Below are 19,898 nucleotides of genomic sequence, written 5' to 3'. Positions count from 1 at the left end.
CTGTGACAGCTCAAAAAAAGGGCACCTTCCCCTACCTGGCCCTTCTTCCATTACTATTAGCCCAATACCGGTACAAATGCTTGTAATAGTGAAGCTTCTTCCATTGTGTGAATTATAACAAATATACAAGTATAAAACACAATGACTGCACAAAGGTTTATAATGGCAGTGCCAGAAAAAATAAACAAAAGTAATAAAACCAATCAAACAAACTCCTCCACAAGAAAACCCAAACAAAAACTCCAAAAAATCAACAACTCAAAAATAAAACTTTAAAAGCAAACAAGTATACTGTTAAGATATATTTAAAAGCACATAAGTTCTTATCAGCAAATAACAGGCTTAGACTCTCATTTCTAGCTGTAGTCAATAGACAACACTGCTCTTTTTCTAACCTAAGTACAGGAAATTCTTCAAAGAAGTTGAGCAATTAATAGCTGACTTCAAATATAAGTAAGCTGTATTAGCAAAGTTCACAGAAATTTAACATTTAATCCAGACTAAATCATATGGCTCCCATTACCATTAGCAAATTACTGGATAAAACTTTTGCTTACAAAAAGATAAGTTAGTTCCTTTAGATTATGAAGGAAAACCATTCATCATGAAAGGCACTGCAAACTTAATAAAACCTATTCTATTAAAAGGTAACTTTAAAATGTGCTTGCTGCAACACATATTTCTCCATGCAAGAGAAAGTTCTCACACTGCAGAGCTGTTTTCACCTCTTTGAGCAGACTGACAGTAAATCTGAATCATTTTGTCCTATTCTGGGCTTCATATCTGTTTTCATCCCTGTGCTTCAGTATTGCTGGAATGAGAACAGCTGTGAATGGGCATGTTACTATCAGCATGTTTTCTGGAGGATCTGGACATGGTCTGGTCACAGCCTAAACAAGACTGCTCTTACTCTGAAGAAAGGAAAAATGACAATTTCATAAATATTCTGTCAGTATTTAGAACCTTATTTTCAGTAACAGTTTTAATAATCTGTCTTATGAATTCTATCTTCTTTCCATAAAAATTTATTCAAAGGGAGTCTAAGCTGCAGATAAAGTTGCATTTTGCAATTGTTTTTTTCTCTTTCCTATGTACAATTTTACATTTTATGCAGAGGTTAAATTGTGTTAACACTTCTGAAATCTCATCATGTGTAGTAACTAAGAGTCATCTGTCCTCCTCCAGGCTCTAACTTGCTATATTCCAAAGAAGGTGAAAATTCAGAAAGAGAAAGCAAAAATTATTTTAAGCTGCCTTAATTTCCCTCCAGGTTTAGACACCCAAGGAAAAGACATCTTTGTTGTGAACTGCATTTTTAAGTAACCTACAGGCAGGCTTGCACCTCAAGAAAGCACTGAGCCAATAACTGTTTACCTCTTGTCTCGTATCAAAGATAAGAATTCCTATAAAGCTTTAGAAGAGGAATAATGCACCAGGTCTGTGCACAGCAGATCCTGAAAAAAATGGGTATCCCTATAAAAAACATTTTAACAACAAACATTTTCTGTAGCTAACAAAGAAACAGGAAAATTGGAATCTACTTTATTTTGACTCTTGCTTAGTAATTTTCTGATAAAAGTTTCCATCCAGAACTTTCTACCTTGAAATAAAGTGAGGAATATGGGCTGCAGCATCACAAAGAAAAAGTCAGTTAAAAATAAGCTGAAACAGAATGACAAACAGGAGTCATAGTTTTCATGGGCTGTAATTGACAGAGCTCCCAGTGTGCTTATTTAGGATGCACTCTAGTGGACACACATATAATGAAATCAAACAAAGATACAAACAGTATGAAACAATAAAAAAATGAAAGCAACATGTCATTAGAATTAATTTTTAGCATGTTTTAAAATAGTGTCTTACATTTTGAAGGCTGTATGAAGGTTGAAATTTTCATGGTCAACATGACTGGACATTAAATGTAAATGGACATGAGTTACCAATTTTTGAAAGTGTTAATTTAAATATTAAGAATCAGTTATACATATTGGTTTAAAATACAAACTCCATCTGTTTATCCATTTACTCTATCCCTTTGAGATTAGCACAAGAGGGTGCTGTGCATGCAGTGTGAACAGGTGTAATTAGAACTGGGATATCACAGTGTGTCCTTAAATTACTCTACTGTAACTGTTATTAACAAATATAATTGTAAACTGTGTCAAAATCTGTTTACTGGAACATTAACCACAAGGGTGTATTCATACCACAGGAAAGGTTTTGACTATCACAGAAACTGCAAACAAATCAGAATTATTGTAGATAGCAAAGCCTGACCACTTAGACACAAAAAATAGTTCCACTTTGCATTACTCCAAGTATTTATACCTGGTAAACGACATTTTCCTCCTTTGACTTTAAGGATGCTCATGTAAGACATGGCTATTAACAGTATTCAAAAGGCAGTGTAGCAATAGGATGGGCACAGGATTTTTTAATAGAGGTATTTTATCCTTAAGGGGAAAATAATACATTAATATATAAAAAATCAATAGTGCTCATGTTTTTAAAATTTTGTAAGATTATTCTTATTCTGATCTACGTGATCAAAACAAGTTATTCAGAGCAGGCTAACAATTATTATGTGATTAACCTTTGCCTGTTATAGGTGCATAGTTATTTTTAATAGTTTGCCAACAATAGCAAAACCCTTAGACTCAGCAATACTATTAAAAAACGAAGTGAAATTATCAGAAAAATCTCTTTCATCCCAAGACTGAAGAATGCAGCGAATGCATTAACTATGCACAGATTTTGTAATGAAAGATATTTTCATTGCACAGTATTGGCCACAATCATCTAACCTGTAGTAGAAGACAGGGATGCAAAGGCACATTTTATTGAAGAAGAGCAGGATTTCTTAATGCTGATGTTTTTTCCATTTATAATGAAGGGACAGAACATTCTTGACAACCTACACCAAGATACCAGTGAGTACAAAAATCTGTTCTTGTAAAAATGCTATCTTTAACGATTAGAAAACTTATTTTTATAGATAACCATGGATCAAGCTAAATATTTTTCTAAATTTTTAGAAGGGAAGTTTTGGAAATAATAATGGTATTTAGTAGAGAACACATTTAATTTATTGATTTATAAATTCAAGAAAAATGCAGAAAAGTCTTAAGAACTTGACTAATCAAGACTAATATACAGACATTTTCAGCTTACCTAGCACTACACAACACCCAGAAAAGGTTCTAATAATAAATATATTTATCCAATAATAAAGCCTAGAGCAAACACATCATGTTACAAAGATCACCTAATGACTTCTATGAGACAAGATCTTCTAGTATATACTGAGTTAAAGTTAAATTTACCTCTTTCAAATATATTTGGATTTTTGCACCAAGTTTGATGTCCAGAATACTCTCTCCATCTTTTAATCTGCAGAGCATTCCCTTTTTCTGTCAGAAACTGTTCAAATTATTGGAAAATAATTTTCAGTAATATTTTATTATTTTAATATTGATTCAGATTATCATATTGCAGCATCTATCCTCAAATCATATTGACACTTTAGTTATATTTTTATTATAGTTACTTTAGTATGCAATAAGTAGAAAATATATTCGCTGCTTTCACTTCAGCTGCAGTTTTCTCCCTGCAAGTCAGCCATGCTAGCTCCTTTATGCTTTAAGAATAAAAATTAAGAAGCAGTGTCAGAAATAACAGACTTTATACAAACACCTCGAAAACATACACCAGAGAAACAGTTAGGTAAATCAGTTATATTTATAAAATACATAAATCAAGATACTACACTTCAGGATAACAAGTAAGGAGTAGAAAATATATTTACTGCTCTCAGGTCAGTTCTAACTTTCTTCTTCTTCTTCTTCTTCTTCCTCTACTGTTGGGAGATCTGTTTGACTCTGGAAAACAACAACAAAAATATTCTACCACTTACCAGCATTCACTGAACTTTGTAAAAAGGAAAATAGGAAAAAACTGCCCATGACAGACAAGTTGGTACTTTTCAGTTTAATTGTGTATTCTTCCATTCAATACAGTGAATACAAAGAATGCCATCACCAGACTTCTACTATAAAATCCAGCAAATTTGGATGATGCATTGTGATTTTGAGGGCAGAATCAATAGCACATGCCTATATGTCTTATTTTATCAATCTGTTCTTAATTTGTAGCAAACATGTCACTGTAAAACCTGAAATAACATCCCCAAAAGCCACTGTAATCTAACACCTTCAGGCAAGAAAACTTGGCACATGTAGGACGCAGCAGGTACTTAAGACTCATTTTCACTTCTAGTTTTGCAATTTTCTTATTAAAGAGCCCATAAAATAATGCCCAAATCCTCAAGAATATTTTAAAATATGTAATTATCAAAAATTATAAAAACTGGGGCTATATGAGATCTTGCACACACACCTGATTTACCTCAGTGGAAAAAGCACCTGTGAAAAGTTGCGCCTAAGAACAGTCATAAGTATTTTCATAAATCTATTGAGAGAGCACTTGTAAAACAGGCTGCTATTAAAACAACTTTAAGTATAAAGCATATTAATATAACAAAATAAATTCTGAGCAAGAATTACACTACTGATACCAGAAATTAAGTGATTTCATACACAACTGTTCACACAGCAAAGAAAGGCTGCTTCCTCTAAGTATATTCATGCTTTAGTCAGTAACATATCTGAATAAAAAATGTTGTTTTAAATCTTGAGGATTTAGTCAGCTAACACCACAGGTTCTTCTAGAATGGCTTAACTCCTACCAGAAAGCAGCTATGGGCTGTTTAGCAGCTGTGGCCAAAATACCACCCCTTAAACAGTTTTAACCTTTTGATCTGTAAGAATTAATCATTTATAATCTCTTTCTACACACTTACGGGTTCACTCTCATCTGGCTCCTCAGCTTCGGGTGAAGTAGGTGTTCCAGATCTATCTGTTCCATCAGCTATTGTGTTTTCATTTTCCTATGGTAATGAAAACCAGTTTTCAATTAAAATGTCCCATGTCATGAAATCACATTTCAGGGGTGTTAAAATGACATTATGTATTAATGTAAAGAGAACACTTTAGATAAGTGCTATACAAATTTAGTAGTACAGGAACATGGTATGCTTAACCCTGTTTTTTTGGGTTTTTAATTAAAAGCAATTTAAAATTTTTACATATTCATCTTTTCATATGCTCACTTTCATATGCTCCTCTTCCTACAGTTGTGTTTTGCCAGTATTTTAACAGCTTTCTAAAAACTTAGGTTTCTAAAATACTCTGTGCTCTGCAGAGTTTTTAAAGCTTTACGGAGATAAGCATGCCAATTATCCATGTATGTTTTTACTGAAGCAGCATTAAAAGACCATAAACACGGGTAAGTGTATACACACTCTTCTGTTAGTACAAATTCCCATACACCACTAAGATATCAGAATCCAGATGCATTGCAATTTCAAACCACAGCTCTTTTCCCAGGTATAGTAAATGGATTTTGTGCTAACCCCCTGTAAAATATTACTGTGTTGGTACTTAAATTAGACATGCTTATTTTAAAAAACTTTCAATAACATCAAGAAATGGGGAAGCATCAGGTAAGCTGACCTTATACTGGATTTTTGCAGTAAATTTATGTTCTGTTGTGACCAAAATTCAAGTATAAAACCCAGACTGCAGAAGCCACATGTTAGACATTTCCCCCTATCTACACTCCTGTTTCTTTATTTATGAGTTAGTTCAACACCCATGGGTTCTGCTTTGTGTTTTGTAATTGATGTCTGCTTCTGGAAAAATGGCTGATAAATGGTATTTTCAAACCACCAAGTAAGCATTGGTCAAACCTCTTGATCTTCCTGCTGCAACTGCATTTCAGCTTCTTTTTTCTGTGCTTCCAACTCTGCAAGTTCTTTCTCCAATTGAGCCTGCAATCAGTTTAAGAAAGGACAAATTAGAAACGAAACAAGCCCCACATTTATCTTTTTCACCTCATTGTTTACCATGTATTTAATATTGAAATAAAAAAGTAAACATAAAACATAACTGCTATGTTATGCTAATAATAAAGTCCTTTCAGTATCATCTGGTTTGACATTTTCAAAGGTTTGAGCCTCTTATGGATAAAGAGGCTTTACTACCAAGAGGAAGATAAAACAGTTAAGTGAAGTTAGTGTACACACTTCAGATACTGTCTCATTACACGAGCTCTTTATCAGTCTGTATTAGTTATCTCCTATCCTTTGGATTAAGCTCTTTGATACTTTGTGTAGCACCTAGCACAGATGGATGAATCAATATAGAATCAAATCTATAGAAAAATTTGGCAAGCAAAGTCATTAGCATTAATCATGTCCATCAGCAACCTTTAGTACTTACAACTGGAAATATCTAACAGGAAGTATTTATTAATTGCGAACATAAATCCTATCACATCCAAACTTCAGAAACTGCATAATCTAAGTATTTACATTCAACAACCTTAGCAAATACTGTTTGCTCTTGCATTCTGTGAGTAGTTACAATTATGGTCATAATTTTCTATTCCTTTATGGTACATAAAAGCAAAATTTACCTCAATATTTGACTACAGCCAAAACTGAGTTAGGTTAAAAAAAATGTATCTAATGTGAGTATAATCTCAGTGAATTATCTCTAGACACAATCTCTTTATTTTCATTTACTATTTTATATCACTCATGAAACCCTTAAGCACATTACTCTCGGCTTGTAAATTACTAAAGGCCAAATTTTAAAACTGCAAATTAAATAAAATGAATGCATCTTACACTAGAGCTGGGCTTAATGTGATCAACATAAATTTAAAATTAAGCTTTTGATTTTAACATTATGAAAGTCATCCATACAAGAAAACCAGTCAGGTTACACCAACATCACCATGGCAACACTGAGTTCATATGATTCCTTTACAAAGAATGGCTAGAAACAGAGATATTGTATTTACTTCTGATACTGTAAGCCCAAACAGTATTTTTAGTTACTTCTCACATAACTCCTAAATTGGCTGCCTTTTAACTTAACAGCCATCATTTTTTAATAACATTTTACTCCACAGTATGTAACTTTTCCTACCCATGTGCTGACTAATAATTTCAGTTACTTAGAAAAGTGAGATTAAAACACTTGCTTTATGCCACCTTTATCAAAATCGTTATGTAGCTATTAGAAGTATACAAAGAGCTCCAAGATGCCACAGCAACATATGCTGCTTGGAGTTATCTATTATTAATAACCTGACGTTGTTCTTCAAGTTTCCGCTGCTCTTCTTCCTGGATTTTTAACCTTTCAAGTTCTGCTAGGGCTGCCTCCCGTTCTTGTTCTATCTCAGCTCTCTCCAGCATTCTCTATTTCAGATGTAACACAGAATCAATTAAACATAAAAATGAAAGATATATTAAATAGCATCAACTATATTGTAGCAATTTTTTTTTTTTTGCATAAGTTAGATCTACCTTTTTTTCTTCATCTAAGTTTCTTCTGTAATTGTAAATCCAGTGCGCAAGATACTCTATTGGATCTTCTGGCCGATGTTCTACAACCTCTGCCAGTCCCTTCCTCAAACAATTTCCCAGGCATTGCTTCAGATACTGAGACTCCATCCAAATCTACTGACAATAAACAGACAGATATTAAACATCAGTGTTAGAATTAAGTTAGGGGCTTTAAGAACTCTTGTTTCAGGTGTCAAACACCGATTATGACATTACTTTTTACTAAGCTTTCAATTTATACAAGCAAGTTATTTAGCAGCAGTTTAGTTCTCAAAAGCTCCAGTGACAGGTCAGTTATAACAATCACTGCAGAAAAAAATATTCTTAAACCCCACCTTACTGTTTGGACATGTATAATTCATAAACCACTTGGAAACACACTGCTAAGTCTAGGGCTGCATGATAACAAAAACAAAAAAAAAAAAAGAAAAAAAAAAAGAAAAAAAAACACCTTAAAAAGCACAACAGGACATTGAAAACTTCTATACAGAACACAGGCAACTAACTCTGAGGACAATTAAGTGGTAGTTTGAGTTTGAACTGTCAAAGCTATCTTTAAGACATGTGCAAGGCGAGGGCCTGAACATTCTACAGTTTCGAAAGGCACGGATCTCTGCGCACACACTCCACCAGCCCGGTTTAAGTACACAGGAGCCTTCCTTTGCTGTCAAGGGGGCTGAAAACGTGCCAGGGCAGAGAGCCCAGGCAATTAATTGACAGCAGCGACTACAGCCCCATCTTCCGCGTTCACGGGGGCTCCAGGTGGTCATAACGGTGCCGACCCTCGTAACCCGGAGCCGCCGCCCTCGCCCTCTTGGCCGGGCTCCTCCGCCCGGTGTGCGGAGCCCTGGGAGGGCCGGGCCCGTTACCCGCCTCAGTCCCTGGCAGCCGGTGGTGTCTGCTCTGCTCTGCTGTAGCCGCTCGCCTTCCCTCGGACAGCAGCCCCTTCAGGCTCCTTCCTCCCTGGCAGCAGTTCCCGGAGCCCCGGGGCTGCAGCCCCCGGCCCGGCCCGGCCCCGCTCCTACCGCCCGGCTCGGCCCGGCCCCGCTCCTGCCGCCCGGCCCCGCTCCTGCCACCCGGACCGGCCCCAGCGCGCGGGGTTGCTCCGCAACAGCGCCGGCAGCGCAGCGGCCCCAGCGCCGCCCGCGGGAACGGACGGAGGGGTGAAGGGCCTGCCCGGACAGGTCACCGATGGCACAAAGCCGGCAGGAGAGAGACCGAGGCCTCAGAGGGTTTTGTGGCCCTTAAGAGAGACTTCAACAGGATGGAGGGATGAGCAGAGAAGAAACTGAAATTCAGCAATGGCAAATGCAGGGTCTTGCACGTGGGGAGGAATAATCCCAAGTGCTGGGGGTAATCTGCTGGAGAGCAACTCTGTGGAGGAGGATCTGATGGACAAGATCTTGCAGCAGTGCTCTTGTTGCCAAGAAGGCCAATGGTATCCCCTGGTGCATTAGGAAAAGCACTGCTAGCATGTCAAGGGAAGTGAATCTGCCCCTCTGCTGAGGCTCTGCCTGGAGTGCTGTGTCCAGTTCTGGGCTCCCCAGGGACAGTGAGACATGGAGATCCTGGAGTGGGTCCAGCAGAGAGCTATAAAGATCATTAAGAGACTTGGGCATCTCTTATAAGGAGAGAGAGAGCTGAGCCTGTTCAGCCTTGAGAAGAGATGCTTGATAAAGGACCATATTAATATGTATAAATATCTAAAGGGGAGGTGCCAAACTCTGCTTTGTGGTGCCAACCACTAGGACACCAAGGAATGGGCAGAAACTGATGCATAGGAAGTTCCATTTAGAACTTTACTTTGTGCAGGTGACCACACACTGGAACAGATTGCCCAGAGAGGTTGTGGACTTTATCTAGAGATACTGAAAACTGTCTAGATGCAGTTCTGTGCAACGTGCTCTAGGATGACCCTGCTTAAAGCAGGGAGGATGGGCCAGATGACCCATTGTGATCCTTTCCAACTGTTTTAATACCATCTCTCTGTGAGCTGTTTTCCTTCACAACGGATGTGATCTTTTCTGCTCCCTGCCAAACTCATCGGCTGATGGTCACCTCATGTTTTCCAGCTGTTTGTTTTGCTGTCAACTTCTAATCGGGTATTCAAAACGCTTGTAATTATAAATTGCGACGCCCAAGTGCGGGATGAACATTCCCTTGGCCGCTGCCCCGAAGGAAGGAACGGCAGCGGGCGGAGGTGCCGCGGGCGGCGCGGGGCCGCTGCAGCGCGGGGATCGGCCGGGGGGTGTCGCTGGCGCGCCGCGGACGCTCCGCGCAGGCCGCAGGGCGCAGGCGCCGCCCAGCCCGAGGCGCCGGCGCGGCCATGGCGGCGGAGCGCGGCGCGGCGGCCGAGGCGCTGGTGGGGCAGGTGGTGCTGCCCGGGGACCTGCTGCTGCTGCCCGCGCACTACGACGAGGACGCGGAGGGCGAGCGGCTGCGGCTGAGCGCGGGCACGGCGCCGCCGGGCCGGCTGCTGTGCGGGCCGGGGCTGCGGCGCTGCGGGGCCGGGCTGCTGGTGACCAAGTGCGGGCTGCTGCGGCACCGGCCCGCGGGCGGCGGCGCCTACTGGGTGGACTCGCAGCAGAAGCGGGTAGGGCCCGGCGGGACCCGGGTGTCCGTGTGTCTGTGTATGTGTGTCTGTGTGTTAGCCCGCGCTCCTCTGACCCTCTGTCCCCCTCCCCCGCTGCAGTACGTGCCGGTGAAGGGCGACCACGTCATCGGGATCGTGACGGTCAAAGCGGGGGACGTGTTCAGGCTGGACGTGGGCGGCAGCGAGCCCGCGTCCCTGTCCTACCTGGCCTTCGAAGGGGCCACGAAGAGGAACAGGCCCAACGTGCAGGTGGGTGCCCTGGTCCGCTGGCGGTGACGCTTTAGCTGCGTCCTTTGGTGGCGCCTGTGTCGCGTTTCAGTAGCTTTTCTTGGGGGAAGTTAGCGGAGGTCTGGTTCTAATGGTTTCGCCTTGGTCCTCCTCGGAGCATTTTGCACCACTGGCCGCGGCCTTTCTGGGGTTTCTTAGGACTGTAACTAGCGTGGTTTGTTCTCTCTCAGCTGGCTGGGTGCTTCACTCTCATGTGTTCGTTTGCCAGGAGCAGATGCAGTTCATAAGGTGCATCCGAAAGGGCGCTCCGATGTCAGGGTTTTAAAACGTGATGCTGGTAGAAAACATTAGTTGTGTGTGTTCGTTTAACAGCGCAGTTATGAATGGTTGTGTTGCACATGCATGCTGTAGTTTCTGCACTCCCATGAAATGCCATTATCAGAATGTAAAAGGTAAAACTGTAAAGAAAAACAAAATCGGTGTGATATTTTTTATTGTTGTCCTGCTAAATGATTATAAGAGATAAAATCCTATACTTTTGTTCTTTGACACTGTTTTATTTAGGTGGGAGATCTTATTTACGGTCAGTTCGTTGTAGCAAATAAAGACATGGAACCAGAGATGGTGTGTATAGACAGCAGTGGAAAATCAAGTGGCATGGGAATAATTGGACAAGACGGCTTCCTCTTTAAAGTTTCCTTAGGTCTAATAAGAAAGTAAGTACTAAAAATGTAATTAGTCACTCTCACGTATAAGATTACCACAGCTGTTTCTTCTGAGCAGTGTGGGCAGTTTGGTAAATCAGACTGTGTGATTCTTGTACTGTATTGAAACCAGATTTACTGAACAGAGTATGGATTGATCTAGAAGGAGAGTGTATTTTTTCTCTTAGGAGACTTAGGAGCTCTTTTGTATGGTGTTACATCACCTGTTTAAAAATAGTGATGTGGATGCCAAGGCAGTATGGAAAATAAAACTAGTGTCTTGGGGTAGTCAAACATTCAGCATAGTGTTTCAGGTATGTACATATTACCTTGGAGTTTAAAACTTGGCAATGCTTATTGTCCTCTTTCTGTTTTGTGGGGTAATAGAGGGGTTTGGCTGACAGCTGATTAAAGGGATCTTTGCACATCAGTACACATTATTTTCTGACTTCCAAAGAAAAATAAATAACATTGAAATAAAGATATAGATTTTAAAAATGTAGAATTTTAGTTTAAAACTGACACATAAATCCAGGAACTGTTTCATAAGCTTTTAAGTGTGTTGTGAACTTTGGAGTTGCTTATGATGATGTAAATACATGATATTTTTTTATGACTGTTAAAATATACCATATTACATGGATAAACAATAGTCAAAATTTATTGTTGCTTTTTGGGTGGAGTTTTTTGTTTGTTTCGTCATTCTTTGCATAAGCAATCTGGCACTGCAGAGCAGCTTTTTCATACCTGGCATAGTCTGATTTATATGTTCTATTAGAAGTCAGCATGAACTGATACAAAAGCTTCTTGCAGCCGTTCTGTTTTCCAAATTTTGTCTGTATACAAGTAAAAAAAATAACAGCATATTACAAGTAAATTGCTAAATCTTGATATGCTTTTAGTTTTTGTGAATACTTGTCTAATCTTGATTTAATCCTAGACGTATTACAGTATTTAGTATGCCGTCATCTAATAAAAATGAAGTAAGCTATTTATTGCTGTTAATACTGTTTCCTGAAATAGAAGGGAAGTCCTGTTTTGAAAGACACCTCTGGGGTGTCAAATAAATAGCACATCAAAAATGTCATTTAGTCAAATTGTGTACTTTTAGAATTTATTAGCTCATAGAATTGTTGTAAAAGTATCAATTAACTTTAAACTTATCAGGGATTGCTTCTGAATCTAATGAGAAAAGTAAATTTCTAATGGCTTTAGTTTTTTAGGTGCATGCATTTTATATGCCAGGAGCCTTGAAAATCTGATACTGTATTGCTATGTTGGATGTATATGCAACTTTATCATCTTTCAGTGTTTCTTAAATGGCTCCCATAATAGCAGTACTGCTGGTGTTACTGGTCAATAATAATGTGGTCTCTGTAAGTAATGTGATCACTCCTTCCTCTGACTTTTTTTTTGTCTTGTTCACAGGCTCTTGGCTCCCAAATGTGAAATAATTCAAGAGTTGTCACAATTGTACCCATTTGAGCTGGTGCTGGGAATGAATGGAAGAATATGGGTAAAAGCAAAAACAGTGCAACAGACTTTAATTATAGTAAATATTTTGGAAGCCTGTGAGTATATGACTGCACAACAGAGAAAACAAGCGCTTGCCAAACTGTCAGGGAACTGATAAGAGAAAACCTTGAGGATTTGTTTGTGATGACTGTAGGGTGTTTTGGTTATTTTTGTATTCAGATTTATATTAAAAGCTTTTTTTTTAATGAAGTACTAGACTTTGGTTGGTCTTCATTTCCCTTCTTTATCCACTCAGCTTGATTCTGTGTTGTTTAAGGAGTTTGTTTCGACTCACCTTTGTGGTTATGAAGCCCTGTTTATGTTCATGAATTTTCTGACTAATGGGTCTTTGGAAGCTTTCATTAGCTCTGAATTTTGAAGCTTAACTACCTAGGTAGTCTTTAAAAAACTGGTCATTTTGTGAGCAGCATGTAATTGTTTTTATGGTTATTAAAATTTCAAACCATCCATGTTTACTTGGGATAGCAAAAAGTATCCCATGGGTCATTAATTTTGGTTGGGTGTTCTATTTATACAGTGACATTTAGTAATTATTTAATATATTATTAAATTTGGGATTAGAAATGCAGGTAGAGAATACCAGAAAATAATTGCAGGGTGTAGCATAAAGCAGTCACAGGGTGGTTAAGGCAAATGATCAGATAAGACCAAAAATATGTTAACAGGGACATTGTCACTTTCCCTAAGTGATGACCTGCCTGTTATTATTAAGGACATAGTGATAAGGATGTCACAATAGTAGTCATGTGTTTTTTGATTTAAGACACTGTTTTCTTAAATAATACCATAAAGATGTCTTAGAGTTTTGTGATATTTAACAAAACCAGCATTTCTGAAAAAAAGCTATGTTTGGCTTCTTTGTGTAACAGTCCCTTGATGCATATAGAGGAGATGGTGTCTTGGAAGGGTAAGCTCTCAGAATTTTAGTGTATGAGTGATTTGCTACTGTTTTGAGAGAGGAAGAGAACCCTGGATTAATGGAAGGGTAGTTACTGAGGCCTTCTTCCTGTGGGAGAAAAGCTTGATTATAGGTACCTAATGAACTTCTTGCAGCTGTTAGGCAGTCATTTAGATCTGTGATATTCTGTGGTTCTTAATAAGCTGAATGGTTAATAGCAATAGTTACAGGAAATTACTAAAAATGAATTAATTAGGGTGAGCCTAAATACCATCTTAATTAAAGTGGAAACATAATTTTTCCTGTTTATTCTGTATTTCATTAATCCAAAGCTCAACCTGTGGCATTTGATGATAGGGTTGTCTTTGGCATCTCTGTCATTTAGAAATTGCTTCAGTTCAGAGCCATCTCCTCTGAGTCATCTGTAATGTGCTTACCTAGGGCTTCCCCTGGTTCAGCAAGAACACAACTCTAATGGTTTCCATGTGAGTCAAATGTCTACAATCCTGAATTCTTAGTGAATTTCACTGGTCTCCTTATTTAACATCTAGGGCATTGCTCATCTGGCTTGGTAGGTCTTTAGTCATCTTTTTTCACCTGTCATCTCCCAGGTGAAGTGGCTTTCATTCATGTCCCATAAACCTTTTGGGTCTGTAGTCTATCTCTTACTACACATTAGAAGCTGTAAATTAATCAGGTTTTCAATAACTGTTCTTCTCTAGAGCTTTTTCAGTTTCAGCTAACCAGAGCCTCTGCAGGTTGTCTGTTATTAGAACAATAGCTGGCATGGGCAGAAAAGCATTTGCCAAATTATCTCAGGGTGCTGACTTTTTTTGTGATTTGTTCTTGGATTGTAATAGTAAAACCAAAGGAATGGGCAATGACATGGATCATTTCCTGAATAATTGTGGCTTGAAATGGAATTAGCTGCACCACCTAAGCACTTTACCTAAGCAAACTTCTTTCCCTTCCAAAAGCCTGCGTTCCAAGTTTAACCTGCAAGATACAAATGAGCAATCCCAGTTAAAATGCTGGCTTGGTAGTGCAGCACAGCAAATGGCAACCTTGAAAGATCTCCACACAATCAGCACACTATTTCATACCACACATCGTGCTGTCCCATTGTCACTCACTTATCACCCAAATACAAATTTAGTTAAATCAAGAACTGGATACAAAATGCATCAAAATTATGCATGTTAGTAATTTAGCAAAATTAACCAAAAAGTTATTGTGTTTTACCCCCTACACAATCATTTAAAGTATATGCTACACTTAAGTTTGTTTGACAGTTTATACAGTGGAAAAATTTATAGTGGATGTGAACAAAATGGGTGTGGGAAAAAATACTTGAAAGAAAGTAAACTTAAAACACATTACTAACAGAAGCCTATATTCATGTTTTGTTTTTTTTTTTTAACTTGGGCAAAAAAACCTTATCAACATTCCTCAAACCAATTACAATTTGACAGGCTTTATCTAACAAAGCAACCATTCAGGCAAAATCTAAACAACAGCTTTGCAAACTTCTATGTTGGTGACTAAATCAGTCACGAGGAAGGGTTATGGAGTGTAGTTTTGTTCTAGGATGAAAGGCTGATCGTGATTTAGTTATGCATTCTGCTGGAAGTCTTCCACATTCCCACTAAAGTCACATAAAACCAAATGTTTTCAGAAATAGGACTTGCAGAAGGGATGCTGTGGACTTGAAATGTACCTTGCTAAGTAAGTAAAACATCTTTTCTGTTGCATTTCTCCATAATGTTCACCCTTTAAGTCATTATTTAGAGTTGTTCATTTCAGATACCCTATGATTGTGCATTGGATACTTTTTTATATTGCTTTTCTTGCAAGTTGTGATCAAGTTATGTAAAAGTGATAGATGTTAATGTGAATTGTTCATATGCCCATGAGAGATGAGTATAATCTCTCAAAAAGAAAGTTCATCAAGAATTAAACAGAAACCATGCATTGAAAATATGAAATACATAGTTTGTGGCCCTTCCTAGCTAGATGTGTAAAGAACAAATGCTATCACAAAATACAGAAATGCAGTGTTGAAATTCAGTTTGATAGTAACACGTTTGTGTTTTGCTCTGGCAGAAGAAAGTTACACAGACAAATAGCTCAGTGTAGTATGAGGATTAAGAGCTCAACTCTAAGGCTGTGGTTAGAGTGTGGCTGTAGCTCTGCTAGATTAGAAGTTTACTGTGCCTAACTACTCATAACAACCTTGCCACCAGGAGTTGGAACTGAGGCTTGCTGGCATGTGTATTTGATTCCTAGCCAAGTTCTGTTAAAATGACCCACATTGGCATCAACACTTCTAATACCAGGGTTATTTTGATTTTATCACATGGATGTCCTTTAGCAAGAAAAGTAATGACATTTTTCTCCCAGATTTTAAATATTAAGAGCATCTCATCTTATACTGTAGTAGGTCAAATTTGTTAGAGAGAGGCAAGTTTTCTGCCTTAGATCTTGGACAAATACTTTTGAGTAGCAGCTAAATCAATCAGGTTGTTTTAAACCTCAAAAATTGATCACGTCCAATGCTTACATGAAAAGTATTTACATCAGATTTTCTAGCTACATACAACCACCTTGGTGATTCACATTATTTATTACTTTAGTCACATTATTTGACTGAAAGTTGTCTTAAAGACAATGTAGGGCACTTCAGCTGTATTAATAACAGAAGCAATCTTGTCCTTACTCATGACTTCTATAGATTGTAAGATGCTTAGCTACTCTTGAAGTCCATAGTAAGAAATATTTTCATCACAATAACTTGAAAAAGAAATAGCCTAGAAACATGTTGAGTGCCTGGATTTTAATAGAAACTACAGTAGTTGCAGGTGATTAACCAGGGTCACTGCAAAATGACTGTTTTCCTCTGATGTCCTGATTTTGCAGCAGTGCAGTTTTTACTGCCTTTTCAGTGCTATTTTTGTGGGTAATTTGAGATGTTCCAGAGCCTGGTTTTGCTTGTAGAGCCTGAAGCTTGATGACTATACTAGTGATCTATCTGGCTTGCATAGTCATTAAAAATAACTTTTTTTTACTGGTCTTTAATGTCCTACCTAATATGAGTATACTAAAAAATCAGAGTAACTTTATTTGTAACATTGCAGTAAAGAGGAGACAAACTATAGACCACAGATTCTATTTTGCTTACACTTAGTAATTACACTTACCTGACACAAGGATATTTAAAGACTAAAGGACAGTGGGAGGACTAATGACCTCATCTGCACTTTCCAAATGCCTTGGTCATCTTTTGTCTTGTAAATGGTAGGCTTTTCCATGATTCAGTGTTTGTTAGGCTATTGCAAAAGAGATTTGTTGTAAGAATCTGTGTACCCACTGAGAAGACTTACTAATTCTTTCTTCCTGTTCTTGTCCAGATGGAGGGTATTGCACCAATCTCTTTGTGGTGTCCCACTGTGAACTGCTTATGTAAATAAACTAATTTCAAAAGACCTGTATTTCCTTTGATTTCTTCTGTGACTACTGCCCCCTGATCTTAGCTAAGAGAAATCTGAGATTCTGTGTCTAGGCTGACTGGTGTGTTTTATTTCTTGAGAGTCAGGATGTGGTTGAGAACACCCCTACACAGGTACATGTCACTGGACAGGCTCCAAACAAGAGACAGCTTCTGCCTGGCCATGTGGACAGCTACATCAGTCTGAATCTGTGTGGCTTTGCCTTTAGTAGCACATGGGTGGAAAGTTCATGCTGGTTTTTGTTGTTTTTTTTTTTTTTTTTAAATATCTACATGAAATCTTACTGGCTTGGTACTGAAAGTCTGGAAGTCCTTTTACAGACCTAGGGCCTAGATCCCACCACTGTCTTTCCTCGTCGCTTTAGAGAGCTCCTGTTTCCTCATAGAAAAGACAATTTCTCTAATGTAAGCCATTTATCTAACAATGCCCTTGGTCTAAGGCTGATCTATAGAAGCATGATCCAACAAGAAAAAGAAAAAACTTGTGAAATAACGCACAGCTTTGTCATTCTGTACATGAATTGAAAGTTTCGTAATACTAGATCATGTTTTAGCATAGCTACTTATACACTGCATTCTGACTTACAGGCATGCCAGGGAAATTTAATTAACTGATGTACAAGCAGTTTACAGACTGATTCTTCTCACTCACTGCTATAAAACTGAATTATGAAGGCAGGAAGTGAAAGGCTGAAGGTGTCTTTTAAGAACACTATTCAAAACCTGGGAACTTGAAGATTAAATATCGGTGTCTCTTGCTTTGTGAAGTGTGTGTATGTGTTAGAAAGTCTCTTTTTTTAAAAGGAACAATATATGAATAACATGTGAATAGGTGCATGGAAAAACTTAACTAGAATAGATCAACCTTAATATGATTTTATCAAGAGCAAAAACCAGAAAACCAAAGAAAAATTCCCATTTTCCTGCCAAAATTTCACTACTTTTCTGAAGCAATGAAGGCAAAGATATTCTGATAAAGACAAAGTCATTTTTTTGCTGCAACTCCCCTTAATGCAATACAGTAGCTTTTCAATGAAAGCAAGGTTTTCTGGAGGTGTGTGTAGGCAAGGTTCAATTCTGGTAGATTTTCATGACACCATATTCTTTGGATTCTGTGTCTATTAGATGTATGCATGCATTTAAAGGATTTTGCTGCTTTGTAAGGTAGGAGGCTATTCCTGGATGGAATCCAGTTTTGTGGGCTCAGATTTTGCTGAATTTTTTGCAACATTTTTATAATAGGGACAAATGAAATCAGAGTCACTTCTGAGATGAACTGCTTGATACTCTTGCCTGGTGCTTTGTCACGAGCTCCTGCCCAGAGCAAAGAATAGATGGATATTTTCATTTTCTGATAGGTGGCATTTTTTTTCCTCCTCAGCAACATTGGCTACTTTAGAATTGTGATAGACCAGCTGCCAGGCTGTTAAGAGGTCTAATGTGCAGAAATAGCATTATGAAAAAAGTTCATTTTGCGTACTTAGCATGGAAACAAAAATAATGGAACTGCCATTCTACCATTGCCAAATGTTGTCAGCTTGGTCCACAACCATAGTAAAATTCAGAAGAAAGGAATCTTGACAGCTTGCAGAAATTAGGGTTTTAATTATACAATGATGGCTGACAAAATTTGCCAATATTTTTTTTTTCTCATAGTGTTTTTCTAAAGATTGCTGTGTCAGCATGGCAGATACATATATTCTCATCTGATTTAATTAAAATAAACAGTCACTTCAGCATATTATGTTTGGTGTTGACAGCGAACCAACCCACACTGATTAAGGAGAAAAAGAGATATTATTTCATGGATTCCCCAGGAAAAAAGCAGCTACAAATTCTTAATCCTTCCAAATTCCCCATCTCGTTCAGGCAGTCTGGTAATGCTGTTTCTGCCATGAGGTCTGCTTAGGTTATTTTTTTAACTGCTGCTAAGACTTTAGTGCTTTTTATAATCCATTTGATTTCTAAAGTAACGTGTGCAGATAAAAGCATAACTACCACAATTTTGGGCAAAAAGACTCAATCTTTTCCTTGCAATTGCCTGAGCTCATGCCATTCAGCCATGTGCAGTGCAACATGGTGCAATAGGCTCTGTCTTGCAGAACTTGCTGTTCCATGTGGCTTTCTGGCAGCACATGGCTGCTGCTGTGCTCTGCTGGAGGAGCAGAGTGATAAGAAAAAGCCATTTTGTCTAGTTAAGTTTGGAAGATGGTGAAAAACGGTGAAACAGAGGTTGGTGGAATGTAGACATGCCAGTACCATCAAAAGGGTTATGTTCATTCTCCTGAGCTACTGTTGTGTTACAGACCAGTCTGTTCTGTCATTGCTACTACCTTTTTTGTAAAAATCGTTTTTTGGGATTTTAGCTGCTAAGACAAGTCCTCTGAGTTTGTGGTTGGAGTGCTGCCCAATGACCACAAGTATCTGAAGAGCGTGTTTGTTAAACGATGTTGTGACATGTTATTGGCTGGCTTATCTGAGCAAGTATATTCTTGAATGCAATATATATGCAAACATTTTAAGTGCCCCATTAATCAGATTAGTTGAATGATAAGCTCACTACATTCTTGGACTCGGGTCGCTGTGGGTTGGGTGCTTTTTTTGCCTTGCCTATTTAAGAACTGTATCCCATAATGTATTTCGTTTCTTTCTTTGCTTAGCCAGAGCTACGGTAGCCCCCGAGAGGGGACAATGCGTTCCGAGAGGGAACGGAAGGCTTTCATCTGTTCCAGCCGCTAACGGCGGGGCTAATCCCGCCGGCCGCACCGGCGCAGAGCCGCGGGGCCGAAGGGCACCGAGCGCGGCTGGCGGCGGTGCGTGCGCGGAGCGCGCCGGGGGCGGCGCCGGCGGCCGCGGGTCGGAGCGGCGGCGCTGTGAGTGCGGGGCCGGTGCGGGGGGAGCGGGGGCACCGGAGCGGGTGCGGGTGCGGAGTCGAGGGGCCGGTGCGGGGTGAGGGGGGGAAC

At 39.0% G+C, this 19,898-nt stretch overlaps 2 protein-coding genes across 5 annotated transcripts; one reads left to right on the top strand and one right to left on the bottom strand.

Annotated features, from left to right (window-relative positions):
- Positions 1 to 1,527: 1,527 nt before the first annotated feature.
- Positions 1,528 to 10,406, bottom strand: DYDC1 (DPY30 domain containing 1). Of its 4 annotated transcripts, none has more exons than XM_030275872.4 (6): positions 10,269 to 10,406; positions 7,433 to 7,585; positions 7,214 to 7,324; positions 5,807 to 5,887; positions 4,859 to 4,945; positions 1,528 to 3,878 (listed from the first exon to the last, which is right to left on the bottom strand). In XM_030275872.4, exons 2-6 carry the CDS (start codon positions 7,577 to 7,579, stop codon positions 3,822 to 3,824), a joined length of 483 nt encoding a protein of 160 aa, XP_030131732.4. In that variant the 5' UTR covers positions 7,580 to 7,585; positions 10,269 to 10,406; the 3' UTR covers positions 1,528 to 3,821. The 4 variants fall into 4 exon arrangements, with proteins under 4 accessions (XP_030131732.4, XP_072787086.1, XP_072787085.1 ...); XM_072930985.1 differs by having other exon boundaries at positions 7,433 to 7,588; positions 10,269 to 10,394; XM_072930984.1 differs by lacking the exon at positions 10,269 to 10,406 and adding an exon at positions 8,497 to 8,675.
- EXOSC3 (exosome component 3) lies at positions 9,749 to 12,721 on the top strand. The gene is made up of 4 exons (XM_012574499.5): positions 9,749 to 10,064; positions 10,164 to 10,313; positions 10,857 to 11,008; positions 12,425 to 12,721. The coding sequence occupies exons 1-4, from the start codon at positions 9,798 to 9,800 to the stop codon at positions 12,624 to 12,626; spliced, it is 771 nt and encodes a 256-aa protein (XP_012429953.5). The 5' UTR covers positions 9,749 to 9,797; the 3' UTR covers positions 12,627 to 12,721.
- Positions 12,722 to 19,898: the final 7,177 nt, after the last annotated feature.

This window comes from Taeniopygia guttata, chromosome 6, assembly GCF_048771995.1.
Source record: "Taeniopygia guttata chromosome 6, bTaeGut7.mat, whole genome shotgun sequence".
Classification (NCBI taxonomy): Eukaryota; Metazoa; Chordata; class Aves; order Passeriformes; family Estrildidae; genus Taeniopygia; species Taeniopygia guttata.
This window is presented reverse-complemented; position numbering and strand designations above follow the sequence as displayed.

Excerpts from the sequence above, each read along its gene's own strand:
- EXOSC3 (XM_012574499.5), top strand. The coding sequence starts at position 9,798 with ATGGCGGCGGAGCGCGGCGCGGCGGCCGAGGCGCTGGTGGGGCAGGTG. Across the intron at positions 10,065-10,163 it reads TGGACTCGCAGCAGAAGCGG|TACGTGCCGGTGAAGGGCGA; the intron begins GTAGGGCCCGGC and ends CCCCCGCTGCAG. Across the intron at positions 11,009-12,424 it reads TCCTTAGGTCTAATAAGAAA|GCTCTTGGCTCCCAAATGTG; the intron begins GTAAGTACTAAA and ends TCTTGTTCACAG.
- DYDC1 (XM_030275872.4), bottom strand. The coding sequence starts at position 7,579 with ATGGAGTCTCAGTATCTGAAGCAATGCCTGGGAAATTGTTTGAGGAAG. Across the intron at positions 7,325-7,432 it reads ACTTAGATGAAGAAAAAAAG|AGAATGCTGGAGAGAGCTGA; the intron begins GTAGATCTAACT and ends CATCTGAAATAG. Across the intron at positions 4,946-5,806 it reads TGCAGCAGGAAGATCAAGAG|GAAAATGAAAACACAATAGC; the intron begins GTTTGACCAATG and ends TCATTACCATAG.